The sequence below is a fragment of the Mytilus californianus genome, unplaced genomic scaffold, assembly GCF_021869535.1.
Source record: "Mytilus californianus isolate M0D057914Y unplaced genomic scaffold, xbMytCali1.0.p SCAF_3, whole genome shotgun sequence".
NCBI classification, from domain to species: Eukaryota; Metazoa; Mollusca; class Bivalvia; order Mytilida; family Mytilidae; genus Mytilus; species Mytilus californianus.
This window is the reverse complement of record NW_026262679.1, coordinates 23,312,737-23,334,302: the sequence shown is the minus strand read 5'-3', so window position 1 is coordinate 23,334,302 and position 21,566 is coordinate 23,312,737. Positions and strand designations below refer to the sequence as shown.

At 31.2% G+C, this 21,566-nt stretch overlaps 1 protein-coding gene across 1 annotated transcript in view; it reads right to left on the bottom strand.

Annotated features, from left to right (window-relative positions):
* LOC127734149 (signal recognition particle subunit SRP72-like) overlaps positions 1-21,566 on the bottom strand; it is a 57,489-nt gene that overhangs the window by 18,449 nt on the left and 17,474 nt on the right. The window contains exons 9-16 of the mRNA XM_052243856.1: positions 21,333-21,390; positions 20,521-20,652; positions 19,446-19,574; positions 18,805-18,942; positions 17,701-17,796; positions 6,175-6,278; positions 5,336-5,413; positions 4,448-4,585 (exon numbers count right to left, since the gene is read on the bottom strand). Of these exons, the coding sequence (XP_052099816.1) occupies positions 4,448-4,585; positions 5,336-5,413; positions 6,175-6,278; positions 17,701-17,796; positions 18,805-18,942; positions 19,446-19,574; positions 20,521-20,652; positions 21,333-21,390 (873 nt within the window). The remainder of the gene's footprint in view (positions 1-4,447; positions 4,586-5,335; positions 5,414-6,174; positions 6,279-17,700; positions 17,797-18,804; positions 18,943-19,445; positions 19,575-20,520; positions 20,653-21,332; positions 21,391-21,566) is intronic.

Genomic DNA, 21,566 nt, shown 5'->3' with positions numbered 1-21,566 from the left:
TAGTATGGCGTTCATTATCACTGAACTAGTATATATATTTGTTTAGGGGCCAGCTGAAGGACGCCTCCGGGTGCGGGAATTTCTCGCTGCATTGAAGACCTGTTGGTGGCCTTCTGCTGTTGTCTGTTCTGTGGTCGGGTTGTTGTCTCTTTGACACATTCCCCATTTCCATTCTCAGTTTTATATATAAACTGAATACCTTTGTAATTCAGAAAATAATTCTAAGTCTAAAACAGGTTTGGTTTCCACCTATTACACTATATCTTCTGCCATTAATTGATTCCTATTTTTGTGAGTTACATGTACACACACTGTATTAAAACTCATACGAGTAGTCTATTTGCCAATTCCGTAATTGACCCTGTGATTAGATATCCATTTGTACAGTTGTTTCCCTTAGGGACAAATTGACCCTGTACTTAGATATCCATTTGTACAGTTGTTTCCCTTAGGTTTTATGAGTATTGCCCAGCCCAGTGGGAAATACTGGGAAAACCCGGGTTTTACTGAGTTTTACCGGGTAATACTGGGCAATACTGGGTAATATGAAATACTGGCCTGAATTTTAAAGAGGATTAATCACAAATGCAAAACATTAAAGATTTTTATAAAAAAAAAGATATAGTATTTTAATTTATAAGTAAATCTGAGAAAATATTAATTGTCCAGCAACTCTAAGAAAAGTGAACATGAAGGCACATAAGACAAATGTGAAATGTACACCTCTGAGGAGCCAAAAATTTCTAGAATTAAACTTTTTTTCTTAACCTGATTTTTGGGTTTATATGAATGTAAAAAAAAACTGGTGAAGAAAAAATCTTATGGTGGTGCACTTCTTTTTTTGCTACGGCCCTTTGAAAGTACCCAATTTTGATGATTTTCCCATTTTTCATCAATTTTTACCTTTTTTTGGGCTATTATCGTGAAAAAAATCACAGTTCCACAATTAAACTTTTTTTCATACTTTCAATAAAGATGAAGTGGACCAATCTGAATAAATCTAACTAAAAAAAACTATAGGTAGGTGTTAATATAAGAAAGTTTTATCATATTTTGATGTTTTTTTGTGTCAAATTTACCATGCTGTCAATTTTGTAAATTTGTGATTTTTCTCAGTTTTAAGAACAAAATGCATATTATTTCAACTTTTTTGTTATAAATGATTGAAAAAATACATATCTAAGAAATTTGAAAAGAAAAAAATGATATGGGATGTACATGATTCTGGTAAAATAATTTTTTGTACCCCTCATTCATTTTCTCAAAATTTTGGCTAGAATGTCTGACTTGATTGGTCGTAAAATTTGAAAAACTGATTACTCAATAACTACTCTTTGTAAATACACAATTTTTTCACAGAGTTAAGTTTACTTATAACATTTTTAAAATTCATTGATATTTTCCACTTGTATCACATGTTTTGGAAATAATTCCAGAACGAGATTTCAACGAGACTGAAACGTCAGAAGAATACATCCTTAATAACCCTTCTTTAAAAATCTATCTAATCACCATTCTGTCTAGATTGGTCAAAGTGTTGACTTAAAGTTGAAGAATTCAATTTGTTTTTTTTTATTAAATATAACTAATATTAAGATTTAACAATTATATGTAAGGAGAATTACTTTTAAACATTTTTTGTTCATTTCTAAAAATGTTAAGTAAGTTTTAGCATATGTTTATGTACATCACTAATTAATAAGTAATTATTCAGATTATAACACAGATTTGTTTATATAACAATAATCAGCCTTTTGATTTCTATAAGTGTTCATGGCCTGTCCCCCTGTCCCCTTAGGGTGTTTATTTAGCAATATGATTGTATAACAATTAAAATTTACAATTCACTTAAACACTGCAATAAAATGCACTTTTTCAAAGTTTCAAATTGGATTATTGAATCAAAGCTTGGAAATTAACAAGGTATCCTGAAATGTGCAAAACTTGTATTCTGCCTACATAGAATTAGTGGAAAAAAGGAAGAAATTGAATTTTCAATCTTCAGGAATAAAAAAATAAGCTTGAAAAATCATATTACCCAGTATTGCCCAGTATTACCCGTTTCTGGGAGTATTGCCCAGCCCAAGAAAACCCAGGTTTTCCCACCCGGGTTTTCCCGCCCGGGTAATACTTTGCCAACCCTGCTTAGGAGAAACAAATTGACCCTGTAATTAGATATCCATTTGTACAGTTGTTTCCCTTACGAGGGACAAATTGACCCTGTACTTAGAGATCCATTTGTACAGTTGTTTCCCTTAGGAGGGACAAATTGACCCTGTACTTAGATATCCATTTGTACAGTTGTTTCCCTTAGGAGAAACAAATTGACCCTGTAATTAGATATATCCATTTGTACAGTTGCTTCCCTTAGGAGAAACAAATTGACCCTGTACTTAGATATCCATTTGTACAGTTGTTTTCCTTAGGAGGGACAAATTGACCCTGTAATTAGATATCCATTTGTACAGTTGTTTCCCTTAGGAGGGACAAATTGACCTTGTACTTAGATATCCATTTGTACAGTTGATTCCCTTAGGAGGGACAAATTGACCCTGTACTTAGATATCCATTTGTACAGTTGCTTCCCTTAGGAGAAACAAATTGACCCTGTACTTAGATATCCATTTGTACAGTTGTTTCCCTTAGGAGGGACATACATTTTCTTGCCAATGAAGAACAAACATACAGAGCATTTTTTTCTGTGCGTAATGTGTGTAATCTGTAAGTTTTTATTACATTTATCTTTTACTAAGGTAAGAATTTTTAACTCAATTTGTCCAGTAAAGAACCAGTCTACAATTCCCAAAGGGAAACAACTTATGTTAAAGGTGTGTAATAAAAGAATCAAATCGGTAATTTGCAAATAGACTACTAAGACAAACAGATGTAGGTTAGAGGATAAAAAGACTAAGAAAGTTATAAAATCACAGGTTACCAAAAAATGCTGCAATATTTTGATATTACATGTATGAGGGTCTAGATGGGGTTAGCAGAATAATGGGAAATATCTACAGAGAAAAGGGCCCGAAAAATTAAGAATAGAGAAAAATAGGTCAGAACAATAAAGAATAGAGAATAATGCGGTGGTAAAATATGAAGGAAAATGACCTAAAAAATTAAAGAATACAGTAATGAAGGACTCCCATCCAGACCCCTCATGTATGTTTGATCGTATCCATGAGATTTTTAAAGACAAGGAATGTTTGCATAAAAGAGTTTGTTTATATATCAATGGGACAGTAACCCAACAAGTTAACAATAACCAAAACTCATGATGTGTTCTAAAAGTTATTCTATTGTTTGACATATATATCACAAAGCAAGTAAAAGCAGGACATGATTTATTTGTTCAAGTGGTTCATCCGCATACTTCTAGCTTATTATTATTGTGAATGTTATTTTCATGGAGATTTTGACTAATTTCATTTCATATCTATATTCATAAAGGCTGCTTGTCTGTTTCTTTTTTTATAAATGTGGCAACAAAAATGTTTTCTGCTTCAGTAAATATTCATCCTTTTAGTCAAATTTGATTTTCACACTTCTCTGTCAACAATGTCAGCTTGGTAAATTCACCATTACTTATTGATCACACTCAAATACATCAAGGAAGAAAATGGCAACATGTTGAAATTATCTATATATCTACCAGTATTTGAATATGTAATTTAACATTTGAACAGTTAAATAACTATAATTTACAATAAAAAGCATTAGACCCGTACTTTTATTGGGACAAATATACCATGTAATTAATTAAAGCCACTTCAAAGTAACTTTTCGATGACATCAAATTTACATGATCATGACTGTTTAACGAAATGTTTTTCCCTAAGTACTATCTTCACTCCATTCCAAACATAAAAGAAATTGAAAATCTAAAGTTTAAATTGCAGAGAAAAACTAAATCAAACAGTTGTTTCAGCTCAAATAAGCTCAATGAGGTCAAACTTTCTACAGAATTTGAGGGCCAGGAAAAAATTAGCATATAATTTCAGTACATTTATGATATTTTACCATCCAAGTATTCTTTATACAAATAATTCAGTAAAAATATCAATAATTACATAAGAACTGTTTGTTTGCCATGAGAAAATTGTACATATGACTTCAGTGTTATTGTTGATGCATTCATGTGTTTTTAACAACAATTTGTTTTTGTGGTGTCCAATGTTTTTCAAGTGTTGGAAAGGAAACATTCCTTGATAAGATTCTAGGACATCTGCTAGTATGCATTTTTTATTAGGTCTTAGTGAGTTAAACAAGACCTTTATTAAGTTCCTACATCTACATCTACAACAGAACATTAATTCCAGAGAAAGAGTGGGAATCAGAGTCTACAGTCTACATGGTCTATAACAATAATAAAGGCCAAGAAGACTTAAAATTGAAAGACTGTAGTGAGTTGAAACCTTTACATCAATATTTTTAACAAAATAGTACTTACGGTCCAGGTGAAGGCTGAGCATCAGATTTCAGAGCTTTCTTGATGTATTTTGGTCCTAGTGAGCTAAATGAGGCCTCAAGTGTTTCCACATCAATACCCTGTACAATATCCTCCACTGGTGGTAAATCACCACTTATTCTGTTTGTTATTAAGGCCAATCAATGCTACATTGTCAAAAGCTGGAAATTTAAAACTCATGTTTTCTTCCCTTTAGTTAAAAGTTAAATACACCCATTTCAATTGGCCTACTCACTTAAAGTACAAAGCTGATACTGTGTTTCCTTCTATTGAAAGAAATTTAACAGTAGAAATCATTTACACTTTGGTTAAATATACCATAAACAAGTTCCAATTGAACTACAAGTCAAAATTAATATGCTGTAATTTTAGCTACTCATTTCAAGGTCAAATTTAAGCATTGTATATTTCCCCTTACTGATGAACAGATTGTCCACATGTAATTCATTTCCAAACATCTTTCTAATAGTTATCTTACTCTGAAATGGGTAATCAGATAATGAAAGCTTTCAATGGTATTTTCAAATGCAGTGTATATGTTATCCAATTATCTTGCAAGTAGTAAATTTTACTAAAATAGTACAGATGTTGTTATAAAAATTGTTAGTCATTGAAATAACTGTTGAAAAAGTGAAAGAGCTAGGATCAAATCTTTTGTGCATTTCAAACATTTTTTTTTATATGATACAACAAATTTCTTTATGAAAAATTGCTATGGACACCAACAACCTATTTTTGGAGTAAATTCTTATTTCTGCTTTCTTTACAAAATATGTTTAATTTTCAAACTAAAAATTTTGGTCATTATCAGTATGTAGAAGCCCTTTGTAACAGATACAAATGTTATCATTTATCATTTACAAAGGATACTTTTGTGCTTTTGCCTGATCAAACTGTGAGTATGCTGATATCAACTCTGCCAGTATACGTGGATCCTTAGGATTAGATCTTAAAAAAAAAATATATATATTATTTATGCAGTGTACTGATATTTACTCTGCAAGTAAACATGGTTAACATGGATCCATTTAGTTAGATTGAAATGCAATCAAAACAAGTGAAACTGCGAGCTACTGCTCACTGATCATACCCCGCCCAAATATTTCGGAAAACAGGAAGTTGTTGAGTGATGAATCTGAAAACGCATCACACGTTACAGATGACTTATATAAAACCTAAAACCAAATTTCAGAAATCGTTGTATTGTAGTTCCTAAAAAAAAAAGTGATGAAAATTTTCAACTTGGATATCATATGTAAAATGATACAAGTGTTCGGTAAACAGGAAGTTGTTGAGTGATGAATCTGAAAACAAATCACACGGTATAGCTGACTTATATAAACCCTGAAACCAAATTTCAGAAATCCTTGTATTGTAGTTCCTAAGAAAGATGCAACGAAAATATTCATAGGACGGACATACTGACAGACGGACTGACGGATGGATGGACTGACGAACAGACGGAGGTAAAACAGTATACCCCCCCTTTTTTAAAGCGGGGGTATAATTACTATCAAATCCATAACTTATTTGTGAAACAGTAGATAAACCCCATGTACCATATTAAAGTGATTTAATGAATGATTGAGGTGGATGTTAGATTGTACCCTAAATGGGAACAATTTTTTACTGCCAAAGGATCTATATAGAGAGTTCCATACTTCTTCGTCAAAGAAAATACTCTGACCAGTAGGGGAAGAAAAACTTACTTTCTGAGTTCTTCTAACATAGCAGCAGCTTGTTGTGGGTTACCCATCTGTATTTGTAGTGTAGTGTTAGCTCTCATTAAAGTCGACATGCTGGCAGAAGATGGCTGAAATATTTAAAATACACCACTGCTTATTCTGTTGTATCAAGCTGTAAATTTTTTTTGAAAAATTAGTCAAGAGTGATCTAGAAACCAAAATTGTTATTAAAACTTACTCCATAGCCCTTATATACAGGAAAACCTTTTGGCACATATGCCATAGCCCTAATTAACAGGAAAACCTTTTGGCATGTATAATAATATTCATTGTCTTTTAAGGACACCATATTCACATACAATCAAACAAATACTTTCATAAAATGACCAACATTGTCCCATCCAAATATGTGAACAATACAACTGTTTAGACAACTATGGGGCACATCGAAATAAAAAATAACTTGGCAGGAAATACTGCATGAAAAAGGGGAAGTATACTGCATGAAAAAGGGAATTTATTCTGGTGGTCTGCATAATAAAGGTGTGTACATAAGAGAAGATATCTCAAAGTAAAAACATAAAGCTGTAAAAATATAAAAGTATACACTATTATGAGTCTTTTGTAGACGAAACATGCTTCTGGCATACAAAATGTCAATCCTGGTATCTATAATGAGTTTATTATGAAAGTTTTTGCATAGGTTACTATATAGTGTTATCAAATAGCAACTGAATGGGATCATCTTCTTAAAAAAAACACAATGGGCACATTTTAATAGAGGTGTGTGGACAAATCATAACAAAGACAGCTTATATTAGGCAGAAGATATTTAACCTACTATGTAAAAAGAGAAATTATGAATTGTAATCCAGTGTACAAAACATCATAAAGTTTTATGGTAAAATGACCCTTGAATCAAGGTCAAAGTCCACATATAAAACAGATCCTGTTGTGTCAGTAGTGTCCTCACATTCTAGCTCACTAGGATCGATGGCTGGTAAATTGTCTTTAATATTTTAATAATATAAGAAAATGAAGCATCTAAGATAAGGGACTAATGAATGTGAAAGTTATTTTGAAAAAAAAGTAATGAAGTCAGATTCATTTTCCTGTATATTCCCAATTTCACAATGCTTATTTTATTATGTCACAGTGTTCAATGATGTTATTTTCATGTATTGACCTTGGGTCAACCAGCATAACTCATTCACAAAAAGAAACTTGAAATTTGGTCTATAAGTAAAGCCTTAAATACTAAAGAGTGGTCCTGAATTCAAAGAAATACTATTGTATATTATAAACAACAACTTTCTATTTAAATCTTTTTCTTAGTGTTTTTTTTGGAATCAGTATGGCTTCTGACAGTGTGATTCCTTCAACTTTCCAAAATATTATTTCAGAAAAGAAACATATAGAGCTAGACATATTAATCAAACAGCCTCATGGACACATTTGTATCCCTGGAATTAAATTTTACTAACCATGCATTTCACTTCATTTCTAAAAGCATTTATAAATACATGTATGAGCAAAAATCAAAGTATTAAACACAAAGGTCAATGAATCTGGCACGAAAACACCTCTGAAGACAGTGGGAAATCACCTTAATACATGATATATATAACAAAACAGACTCCAGAAACTTGTCAACATTTTGTTTACTAAATCTTATTGAAAGTGCTAATATTTTTAAAAAACTGTCAATGGAATATTTACTATAAAAAGATAGTGTTAATATTTCTGACGTAAGAATCCGTATAATATCACAATATTTCACAGCATTTATACAGACAATTGCTTTTATCAATGCGTAAATGAATATGATTGTAAACAGTTAATAGTGCATTTATTTGACTCTTCACTGACCTGTTTGGTGTTTTGGATTTTTCACACATATTTTTGTTATTTTATTTAAAACGAAAAAAAGTGTTAGAAAAGGTGTTTAATTTAGAATAAAGAAATTACATAAATGGGTAACACTACATGCACCGGTCACTTAATTGTGAGGACATAAAGAGGAATTTTTTATTGAAATATCTTATTTCTTACTTTAAGATCAAAATAACGAAATATTTCCTTTTAAAAATACTTGGTAAAACATTTAAAAGACAATGCAAAACAAATTATAGGCAGGAGATATATGAATGCAATGGATCTAACAAGCGACAGTGAAGCCCTGATACTATGTAGTGTCATGCATAATAAAACAGAACTACCAATCCTTACGTCTTTAGGAGTAATATGTAGGAGTAATATAAAAGTAAAAACAAACAAATAATTCATTAGGGATGGACTGCTAATTGTAAGTTTTAAGGTTTTTATCTTGTATTCTGAATGTTGTCTACAAACTGTCAAGCTGTGGGAAGTGTAGCAGTCTCTATACTGTTTACATATACAAAAAAGTATATACATGTATCAGGGTTCAAAAATTGTAAGCCTACATTTTATATGTTAAAATATATTCAGGTTGCTTAAAAGTAAGCAATACAACAACCCATCTTATATTTGAAATTATACTGAAATCATCCATTGACTTTTGATTGAAGAAGTAGCAATAGGACTTAAAATTTTGAATATGAATGACAAGGAAAAAATTGCACCCTTGAAAATGCAACTTAAATCATTAAAACCTTGTTATAAATTACTTTTTAACATATTTGTTGCTAATGAAGCCATATTCTTGTGTTATAAACATTTATAGTTTTTCATATTTTATCATTTTTGTTTAAAATATCATTACTCTTCACTGTATGATGGCCGGTTGCCATCAGATCTTCCATCTTTTCTCTTTTCTCTGTTAGAAAGTCTTCATAGATGTAATTGTTTACATACAAGGATGGCATATTTTCTTTTCTCTATTCTTAGTTAGAAGTCTTCATAGATGTAATTGATTCCACAAAAGGCTGATCAATTCAACAAAACAGAAACTTCTTATATGTTTTTTTCCAGAAGACTTTGGTAAAAAAACATGACATTTTACAAAAATGAAAGCTAGTTATTAATAAATTAATACTATCAAACAATGATAGAAAGCCACGATTTCATCAAGGATTTATTAATATAGTGGAGGAAAAAATGTGTCAAATGAAAAAAATCCCCTTGTTAAATTGTATCTTAATATGTTTTAATTCTTTCTATGTACTACTATGGATAAAAATACTCCCAATTTCAGAAGACAATACATTTTAATGGAGTATTCAGTGTAATTTGGATATAATTCTATGTTTTCCAGTTGCAAATAAGTAGTAGGTTCACAAAGGATCGATGATAGCGGGGCCTCAATGGCCGAATGGTCTAAACTACTGTATCACTAGCCTGTCAACAATGAGGTTGTGAGTTCAAATCCCGCAAAAGGCCGTTCCGCTTGACTCCAATCTTAATTGACTAGGATTGTCAGTTTTCCTACCAAAGGTCCGTGGTTCTCTCCAGGCACTCCGGCTTCCTCCACCAATAAAAACTGACCACCACGAAATAACAAAATAGTGTTGAAAGTGGCATTAAACACCAAATAATCAATCAATCAATCAATGATAGCCCTGACAAATTTGATGTATATAACTGATGCAAAATGAAATTGTTTTTTATACAATATTTTCATTTATATCTTTGCCACAAAAGTCCGACTGGTGGGACCTTAGGTTTTGTACAGTCATATAATTTCAGAAGTTGAAATTTACAGACACAATGTATCATATAAATAATTCCAAAACCAAAAAAAACTGGCTACTGGACTTGTGTAAGTTGTCAGTACCTTAGATTATCCAGTAAATGTCAAGATGAATAACTGAAGTAAAAGTACTGTTCTTTAGATATATTTATCATGTTCTAGCTAGCATTTCATTAGCTTGTTGTTTCATCTACATTCATTCTTTTTCCCTTCTCTTACAATTTTTCAAAATTCAAATTTTGCTCAGTATTACATTTTTTTCCTCTTTCTCAAACCAAGTATGTCACACCTTTCTAAATAGAGAAGTCAACATGACTTTTATTCTACTTATATATTGGACCTATCTAACATTCTCAGTGGATTTGAAATTGGAGAGTGAATATATTAGTTATTTTTCAGTTGAGATTTTTCTGGTAAAAGGGAGATAATCCAATTTGAAATATTTCTAATACCCCTCGAAAAATGCATTGTATGTATATAATAGGTCACATATAAAGTAAAGTATGACTTGTGTAGAAAGTCAAGATGTCTCTAGTAAGTAATCATGAGACTCAAAAGGACAGTGATATTCATATGGTATACCATTTTTTTGATAATTTTGTATATTGATGTATTCTTTGTTCAAAACAAACTACTTAAAGGTCAAGGAACAGTAAATGGACTATGTCACAGATTTTGGTAAAATTTTGCATATAACTTGGGCTCGTTGAATTATATCTGAAAATCAAAAAAAATAATACCTTTATCTCTTTTATTTTTTTTAAATATTACTGATTGAATTCTTTCCCAGAATATACCTCCTTTCTAAAATAAAGAAATTTTTAGATATAAATGCAAGGAAAACATATTACAATGGGTATATTCTGCCCCTGATTGACTACTGCTGTATTATTTGGGGTGAATGTAAAAATGAAGGGATAGCAAGAATTTTAAAACTCCAAAAAAGGGCAGCAAGATTAATTCTAGATGCAGTTCCTTTATCCCCCTCAGCCCCCTTATTTAAAGAACTTGGGTGGATGACAGTTGACAATAGAATAAAATACCACAAATATTTACTTCTATATAAATGTATGCGTATGGAAGCACCAATGTACCTAGTTCAAAAGTTTAAACTGAAATCAGATAATAATCCTTACTCCCTGAGAGGCGTCACTCAAGGTAATCTGATAGTTCCTAAGCCAAAAGCTGAGCTATTTAAGAAATCTTTTGTTTATTCTGGATCAGTGTTATGGAATGGACTACCACACAAAATTCGTAAAGCTCAAAACACTTATACTTTTAAACAAAGTATCAAGAAGTACTTAACACAGTCCTGATAAGATTATGTTTTCTACAATCTATTTGTATATTCTTTTATTTATATTTGTATTTGATTTTTTGACTACATGTACATCTTGAACAGCCTTATATCTTATCATGTTAGTAATATTACATTGAACTAATTGACTGTAAATTAACTATGTGTAAATATCTGTTTTTTTATTGTATTGTAATTTGTATGTGAGGGCCTCAGGGAAGATTAGTTTGTTGTAACTAACTGAGTTTACCCTCTTTAAATAAAGAATTTATTATTATTATTATTATTATTTCATAATAGGTGAACATTTGTAAAGGAAGCACATAAAATTGATGAAAAAAATTCATAAATTTACCTTAAAATCATCAAATATGCAATTTTTACTACATAGATTTTTCTTAAAAAACTTTATGTTGTTGATACATAAATTTCCATTTAATGATATAAAATAATCATATGGTCACTGACTTCTTTTTTGTGTATTAACCAATCCGTTACCTTGTAGGCAGTGAAAAACGTTAAAAATCAATACAGGGTAATACATAAGTAACATTAATCAATACTATTATTTATTTATAATTATCATTCTATCTACAATGTTTTATATATATATATATATCTACTGTAAATAAAATCAGTCTTGGCAGACTTAGTGTGTGATGATTGAAAAAAAGGAAAGGACATAGCACAATTTGAGATAAGAAAAACATCAATGCTATATATGTATAATGTAATACAACACTTGCATTCATATTCTTTACAACTAGCAAAATTTAAATTTCATTCACTCGATTGATGAGCTGACAAAAGTATTTAGTTCCTTTGCATAGGGAAGTAAGGTGCCACAAGTGTGACATCTTTTTGTTAGAAAATGTAAAATACATCAACATTTAAAAATAAATTGCTTCACCAAGCGCAGCTGGATACGACAGCAGAGGTCCAACCCTGAACAGTTGGGGCAAAAATGGACACAATATTCGCGCTTGATACAGGTCTGAATTTGGATTGTAATTCAATATTTGACACATAATAGGTTTCTGACACAGAATAACTGTAGTCAAAGATCTTAGAATTGGTTATATGATTTGAATTTATATTCTTTTTTTTTTTGCTTTTGCTTTTGCGCAATACACTATGCTGTTACGAATTGACCTCCCCCCCTTATAAAAAAAATAAAATAAATTTGAAGGATTTTCTTTTTGATTTCTGAAATCTTGAGGAGAAAAAATTGTCCCCCAACCACCATTTTTTTTAACCTCCCCCCTCCTTTTTTCCAAAAAAAAATTCTTTCCCTCAGTCATGGTCATAATTTCAATTTAAGTTTCCAATGGGTAACCCATTTAAATACATCATAAAAGTCTTAAAATAGAAAATGACATACATAATCATAGCTAAAATTAATTTTTAAAATTATTAAAATAGTAACTTCTAAAAAATAAATTGACAGCTAATCACCTCAAGACAATACAAAAATTCTTTATACATAATTTAAAAGCAGTGTAAGGGAGGTAATTCAAAGTTGTGTTTGAATTACCTCCCTTACACTGTAATTTGTACTTAAGTAATTGTCCATTACCTAGGACACCCTTGTTTTTTCTCTCTTTTTTGCCCCTAATTCCATAACGGTTTGAGCCATAACCCTCCAAAGCCAATCCTAACCATCCCTTTGAGGTATGGAAACTTGTGGTATAATTTCAGAGAGATCCATACACTGTTCCACAAGTTATTGTCATGAAACTAGAAAAATGCTTATTTGGGCTCCTTTTTGGCCCCTAATTCCTAAACTGTTGAGACCATAACCCCCAAAATCAATCCCAATCTTCCTTTTGTAGTTATAAACCTTATGTTTAAATTTCATAGATTTCTATTTACTAATACTCAAGTTATTGTCCGGAAACCAAATGTCTTTGGACAACGACGTGATACCAATATATGACAGCAAAATTTTTTGCGGTTGTATAAAAACAAGCATTCTGAGAGTATTGCATGGCAATACATAGCCCCCTAACGGTTAAAAATTCATTGTACTGGAATAAAATGCTAACTTGATCTATAACTTGTCATGGTGTAAACTATATAACAAATATCTTCAAGCATGATGAAAAAAAGTGCAGAAAACTGATTGAGTGAATTTTCTAAGTCCAAGGACCATTTCTCTGCACAAAATCATCAGACCGGAACAAAATTCCAACTTGATCTGTAACTTGTCATAATAAAACAAAATACCAAATATCAAGTCAATATCTTCAAGCAGGAAGAAAAAAAGTGTGGAAAACTGATTTGATGGACAGACAGACAGACAGACAGACAGACAGACAGACAGACAGACAGACAGACGGAGTGCAAACCTAAAGTCCCCTTCGACTTCGTCGATAGGGGACTAAAAAATCAGGTCTGAGTGCTTGTTTTAGAGCTAAACAAGCATTTGAAAAATTTGTTTTGGTGGGAAAAATTAGTCTTCAGATGGGAATGAAGAAATGAATGTTAACTGTAAGAAAAATGTGGTTAATTCAAAGATTTTTGCAATGTTTTTATCATTGGGAAAATTGCAATGCTATATGTGTAGCAAATAATAACTCACATACCGGTACTAAATTTTGAAAGCATTATTTGTATGTATCATTTCCTGTCATTGCAATAATTAATCTCTCATAGGTGTCAATTGCTCAGCAATCACAATTATAAATGCACTCAAAAATTTCCTATTTTACAGTATCAAAATAACAGAAATTTCAAAATATTTTACCAAAAATGTATTAAGAAAATTGTTTTCTTCCAATGATGAGAAATAAAGTGAATAACAGACAATTTTTTTAACGAATACCCTAAGATAAAGTCAGAGGAATATCAAAATATATATGAAAAGTTGTAAAGGTGAGAAGTTTACTTCCTTAATTACAAACAAGTCATACGTTCTTAAGGATATTCACTTGTGAGACATAGAGAAGGTAGTGCTTATTATTATGCACCAAACTACCAACAATTCCAACAATTCCATATTAGAAGGATGTGATAATAACATGTCACGAATGTAAGATATGTAGGATGAACAACAGGTGTCATAGAAAACATAACCTTTCTGTGAGTTCCTTAAATCCCAACTGTGTTTTAAGTAGGAAGGTGCTATCAAACTTAAAATAATCATTTGATTTATAAATACCAACAAATGACATACAAGGCAATTTCAGTGTAGTAAATCATATTTAATACATATAAGGGATGTGAAAGAGTACTCGAGTATCACTAGGGAATACAGATAATCAAATACCAATATGAAACTGTTAGGACATTGTTCCCTTCTTTCAATAAATTGATTTTTTGGAAAGCACCTATCCGAGAACTTAATAAAATTCACTAAATAATCATAGTTTAAAAATCGTTTTGTATGTTTGTGCGAAATTGTCAATTAAATGGCTTTCGAAATCTTTCGTTTTTAAAAACTTTACAAACATGTTGCACAATATTAGAGCCAAATGTTGTTGTGAATAACAAACAAAATAACATTAAAACTGACAGGCATCACATCGGTGATTTCTTATCATAATATACATTTGTGAATGTGTTTTCTTTACGATTAAAAAATGTAACTGTTGTTTGATCTGGTTAGACTTTATAGTCATTATATTCAAAAGGTGTTTATCTAATTATCAATTAAATTATAGTTTACTTAATTGGTACATAAGAAGCTGCTGAACCAACGCCTTTGTGGTGAAGTGAAGGTAGAGTCACCAAAGAGGATACCCGATGGTATGCAGGGTTGTCAATAAAAATAAATAAATAAAATACCGCTGGATTATGACGTTAAAATTTAGATACCATTTTTTTATACTTCAGGGATTGTAATTTCTATATAATTTGTCCTGAAGACGCCGATCTAATCGGCGAAACTAGTCGACACAATAAAACTTGCAGTTCACTAAAGTGTTGTTGTCAATCCAGCGGTATTTTATTAATTGGTACATGTAGTGATTGAGCTATTAATTATGGTAGTTCATGCCTGGGACTATAATTATCCAGCCCAAGATAATGGTTTAGATGGTTTAATGTCAATTAGGCAATGACCAGCAAAGCGTAAAATGCGTTTTATTGTTTTCCCATTTTTGTAGATATTTTTCAGAGGGAGTACTTGAGTATGGCTCAATAAAAAAAATGGGGAATGTGTCCATGGGACACAGATGATGCCCCCGCTTGCATATCATATAAAGTTATAAAGGGACATAACTCAAGAACGGTAAAAGTGAAGCTTCCCAAATGTGTACTTGATCTGAGTTTTGTGGTAATAAGTATTGTGTATAAGTTTCATAAAATTTGGTTGAGGCAACCTTAAGTTAGAGAACGGAAACGAAAAATTCAGCAATTTTTCCATTTGTAAAGGGGCATAACTCTAGAACGGTTAAAATGACGCCACCAAAATTCAATCTTGATCTGTATTTTTTGGTAATAAGCATTGTGTATAAGTTTCATAACATTTGGTTGAGGCAAACATAAGTTAGAGAACGGAAACAAAAATTCAGCAATTTTTCCACTTGTAAAGGGGCATAACTCTAGAACGATTTAAAGTGACACCACCAAAATTCAAACTAGATCTGTGTTTTGTGGTAATAAGCATTGTGTAAAAGTTTCAATACATTTGGTTGAGGCAAACTTAAGTTAGAGAACGGAAACCAACTTTGGGACATACGGACGGACGTACAGACAGACAAGGGTAAAACTTAATGCCCCCTCTGCTAGGGCGGGGGCATAACAAAGTACTTGATTAGTAATTCATCACAGAGTTGACATCCTCAATACATATGATATCATCTTCTTATAGTGTGGAACAAAATACCAGGTCTTCTAGTCAGGATTCAAAAACTACAAAGCATTTTAAAACCAAGGCATCAAATTTTCCCATGCTACCTGACATCACCATACTATAACTTGTGCAACACAGCAAAATAAGGACATTTTTTTGCAAAGTTTTGATAAAGATAGTTAGATACCTCAAGATCTGTTTTATTCACTCATATAATCAGTTTTCCACACTGTTTTTTAGTCATGCTTGAAGATATTGACATGATATTTACTTTTTGTTTACACCATGACAAGTTATAGAACAAGTTAGCATTTTGTTTCAGTATAATAAATTTTTACCCGGTAGGAGACTATGTATTGCCATGCAATACTCTCAGATTGCTTGTTAAAAAAAAACTATTTTACAGTAAAATTCCAAACTTTTATAAGATGACATTAAATGTATAACATGATTTTAATACTGCAACTGCAATGCATTTCATTTGTATTTTGATATTTATTTTTGGGTAAATCTGTTGCCCACATATCTGTTTTGTCCAAAAAAACTATGCGTAAAATAGACAAATTGGGTCTAACATGTCAATTTCCGCATGTTGAGGACATAATGGTGACACCTGTGACCTTTCAGCACTTATTTAAGTGTCCTGCTTAAACATGTATTAACCTTTTCATTTATCAATAAAATTAACACAATTTTGAAAAGACTCAAATTATTTTTACTATTTTTACAATTTCAAGGGGTAAATAATGGCTCTTCTCATATGTTATCCGTCAAAATGATAATTAATGTTTAGCACCTTCCTACTTAACACACAGTTGGGATATAAGGCATGTCTCACAAGCAGGCTTAATATGTTTTCTTTGACAAATGTTGTTAACACATCCAGAGATGATTTTACTTTGAAATAAAATTATCTGAAAGTCATTAAAATTTACCTGACAACACCTCCATCCTCTTTTAAAAGTGTCATTTTCTATTAGCTCTTGCCAAGTATGGCAATTTTGTAAAAAAAAAATCAAGAAAAATGCCCTTAGAACATGTGATTGGTTTGTTATTAATGAAGTTACATCTCACTATAACAACCTTTTTTTATATTTTGTAACCCCCTTTGGCTTTTCTTAAGGGTATGAATTCACAAAAATTGTCTGTCAAATACAATTTTTCTCAACATTTAAAAGAAAGTATATCTAAATGTGGTAAAAAACTTTTAAATTCTTGTTAATTTTAATCTATTTTTTTTTACATATAATTGTATCAAAATCTTCCTATGCATTTCTTATACTGTGTATTATAAAATTGAAAATGGAAATGGGGAATGCGTCAAAGAGACAACAACCCGACCAAAGAGCAGAAAACAATTTTTGTAGGTACCAATTTTCGTGGATTGAGGACAAATTGTATATTCTTGGATATTTGATTTCATGGTTTTGGCAAAGTTTGCATACAAGCCCATAGAAAATGTGTTTTTGCTGAAATTCTTGAGTCACCTATGTCTACAAAATTTACAACAATTTATATAATAGTATCCAACAAATGACAACAACTCCACAATATCCTTACTGAACCATCTTCATGATACTGCTCTCTTTGTACCATGCTATAACCACACTTCTTTTGTTAAAACCTAAGATACTACTTTTCACTAGCTTGATTTTTCTTGTACCATGCTATAGCCAGACTGTCTTGCTAGAACTTAAGATACTACTTTTTACATACCTGATTCTCTTGGTATCTTGCTATTGCCAGTTTACATCTATTAGAACTTTTAAAGATACTGGTTTTACATACCTGATTTTTCTTGTACCAAGCTATAGCCTGTGTTAGAACTTTAGAAGCTTGTTCCCTGTCCTCTTGTCCCAAGTACAATGTGACCATGGCAGAGACCTAGAACATATTTATGAAGATACTAAATTAAAAGTCATCATGGTATAGTGATACAAAATCAAGTTGTTAAGGAAATATGGGGTAAAAAATGTTTTCATACTTTGCCAAAATGAAGTTTATAAAGTTTTTTTTCTCTCCAAAAATACAATGAACAAAAAGAATGTGTCCATAGTACACGGATGCCCCACTTGCACTATCATTTTCTATGTTCAGTGGACCGTGAAATTCGGGTCAAAACTCTAATTTGGCATTAAAATTAGAAAGATCATATCATCTGGAACATGTGAAATAAGTTTCAAGTTGATTGGACTTCAACTTCATCAAAAACTACCTTGAGCAAAAACTTTAACCTGAAGCGGGACAGACGGACGAAATGAAGGATGAACTGACGAACAAACAGACGCACAGACCGAAAAACATAATTTATTTGAAAAGTATCACAAATGAATTTTATTCCTGCATCAAAATTTGTTATTTCGTTTAAAATCATTTACTATTTATATTTAACTTTGTATAGGAAAATACAGTTGATTTGACTTATCATGCTATATAGCAAGGGTGACCCCCTTTTTTTCCAAGATGGAGAAAGACTACCATACTACCATTGAACTGTTCTTGTCATATGTGTCTGCTCTAAACATTATAATAAGTATCAAACAAAACTAAAAGGATTTATAATTAAAAAATTCTTTGTTCATTTATCCTAAAGTAATTTAGTATGCAAGACAAAACTGGTATACATCACCAAATTTTTTTTGAAGTTCATGAATCATGTACAAGCTGATAGTGCAGCCAACAATGTTATAAATTTCAACTGAAAGCAGAATCATATTTTCAAACAGTATTATAAGCACACAGTGGACAAGTTTTTAAAGACTTCCTGGTTCAATTTATTTTCCCTAAAAATAACTGATGACTGGAAAGCACAAAATGCTTACTTTCTTCTTAACTTCAATGCCTCTAATTTTAAGTTGTAAACAAAATGAGATTTATGCTAGTTAGACTTACCACACCAGGTTTGTATTGTAAGTCTCCCATTGTCTTCAGTGTGTCACAGGCATCATACACATGTCCTTGGGACAGGTATATCTGTGCAATCACCATCTTTATACTAACTGATCTGGATTGATGAGACTGTTCATAAGCCTGAAATACAAAATATATCTTACAATTTGATGAATTATTGCAAAAATATTATCTCCTTAGTATACAATCTTTGATATAAGCAACAATATACAAATAGGAGGATGTGGTATAATTGCCAATGAGACAACTTTCTACCAGATACCAAATGGCGTAAAAGTTAATAACCATAGAATTCAACAAGAATGGTAATACTTTATCATCAAATTTGGTGTTTATTTTAATTTCCTGTATTTAAAAACATCAAAAGTAAGAACATCTTTGAAATGTACATGTTTGGTCATCTCAAAGCTCTTATATCATTTTTAAATGTTATCTTAAAGCTTAATGGCCACTGACATTAATTTATTTTTTATATGTAAACCTCCTACTAAAATTGTGACAAAAATTAAAGGCTACAACAAATCCTCAACTATAAACATCTATGGCCTCCATGTCTATAATGAAAGTCTGCTAATCCATGCAGTTGACCTGTATGTAAATTCCTGGATTTTGACAGAACTGACCTTCAAGACTTCAATGGCTTTAGTAGTATCTTTGTCCTTGACATACTGGGCAGCTTCAATCAACACTGGTGTATCAATATCAGGGTACTCCTTCATTAACTTCTGGGCTAAATTGTGACACTGGCTACTCTGTAAGTATATAATGTTGATTGAAGAGAAATGTATTTTTAATAATGTAGTAAATACACCTTATCACTACTTGTCTGTCATTGCTGGACATCAAAGAAGTTGAGGTAAAATTTTAGTGTCACAAGAGAACATGTCAAATGCCACAAAGGAGAAGGGTTTGTTGTATGATGAATATGATCGGGTGTTGGAAACTTTCTGGTCAAGTGTCAAAGAATCACAAATAGCGAGATAAGGGCTATTGTTTTCATTAGATCCTTTATGAGAACATTAAGACAAACAGATATTTATGTATTAGCATGTTTTATTTCAGACAGCAAAAACTGTGTAAAATCAATTGAATAATTCAAAACAGAGTTAAATAAAATATGTTCAATTTCAGAATTCACAAGAATCTAAAATGTACATAATCAACAATATGTTGAATGTAACTTTCTTTCACATCCAGTATGTTTAATGTATGTTACTTTAGCATAATTTGTTAAAAAGATCTTTATGCTGCTAAGGTCTATCTCAAATAATAAATGGTACCCAGAGATAGAACTTTAAAATTGGGGTTGCCACAGTGAAGTAATTTCGAGGGCTTCCACTTTGAAAGTACTGAAATGTAATTCTGTATGTAATTTCATTCTATGTAAGTAGAAAAGACACTGATTGTGATTTCAAAGTGCCTTCTCTGGAAGCGAATAATATCTACATGGGTCAAAAAGCTATCCTGATAGATGGAATTAATGTGTTTACATTTCAAAAGTTTTTTTCAGGTCCATTTTGGTGCTCTAAATGGTCCTATATATTTAGTGTTGAAAACCTCATCACAAGCTTAACTGATGAAGGGTATTACAGAAACATGTGCTCTGAATTCAGAATCATTACATTTATGTAATATGTATACTATCAGCATGTGGTATTTTGTGACAAAGAGGACAAGAATATTTGTATAGAATATTACCTGGTTTGTGTACATATGTAGTAAGCCTTCATTCAAACTAATACATCTCTGCTGTGCAGCTGTTAGTTTATGTTTTAAACCATCTGCTTTGGCTGTTTTCATTCTTTTCTTAGAATCAAATACATTTTGGTCCTGTGAAGAGGTTCAAAAGTTACATGACAACAATGTCAGCATGATGAACATTTCAAAATATACAAACAAATCATTACAAGTTCCATGCGAGAAGTATGTTTTAAAAATCATATAAGTCTTGGTATTTTTTGAATATTAAAATATATCTACAGTAACTGCTCAAATTCTTTAAATAAATCTCTCACAAAGCAAGTAACCATGTTAATACATCACAATAACAATTTTTCATTTCAATTGAAAGTTTGGGTAAGAATAGGAACTGTGGATTTATTTATTTTCATGGGTATTTTAAAATAGGATTTTCGTTGATGGAGAAAAAATGTATATTTTTGGATATTTGATTTAGTGGATTTGCCAAAATCTGTATAAAAGCCTAAAAAAATGTATACTTCGTTGAACATTTAAATTCATGGATTACCTTAACACATAAAATCCATGAAAATTGGTACCCAACGAATAATAATGAATTCACAGTACTTACTGAACCTTGTCCTATCCCTTGTACATTGTAGGATATCAATTTTGTATGTACCAACTTTGGAAAAAGGTAGCTTGTCAATATAAAACATTGATGATCATGAAAGGTTATTTCTATAATTTTCTGCTTCAAACCTTAAAATAATTTGTGTCAAAGAATTTATATGAATTTAAGAACTTTTTTTAATGTGCCGTTTACTGACCTTATTAAGAGTGATGATATTATTGGATAACACTGCCATCACAGCCATATCTGATGGTCTGAAATAAAAAAAAATATTACTTAAGCATAAAATAATTATTGAACAAATTTGTAAGGGGCTATTCCAGAAAGGATCAATGAAGGGGGTTCAGAAAAACTAATGTAAATATTTTGGGTAGTGAGGCATTTTTGTTTTGGTTTTTAGAAAGATTATGGAACAATAATGTTTTCATAA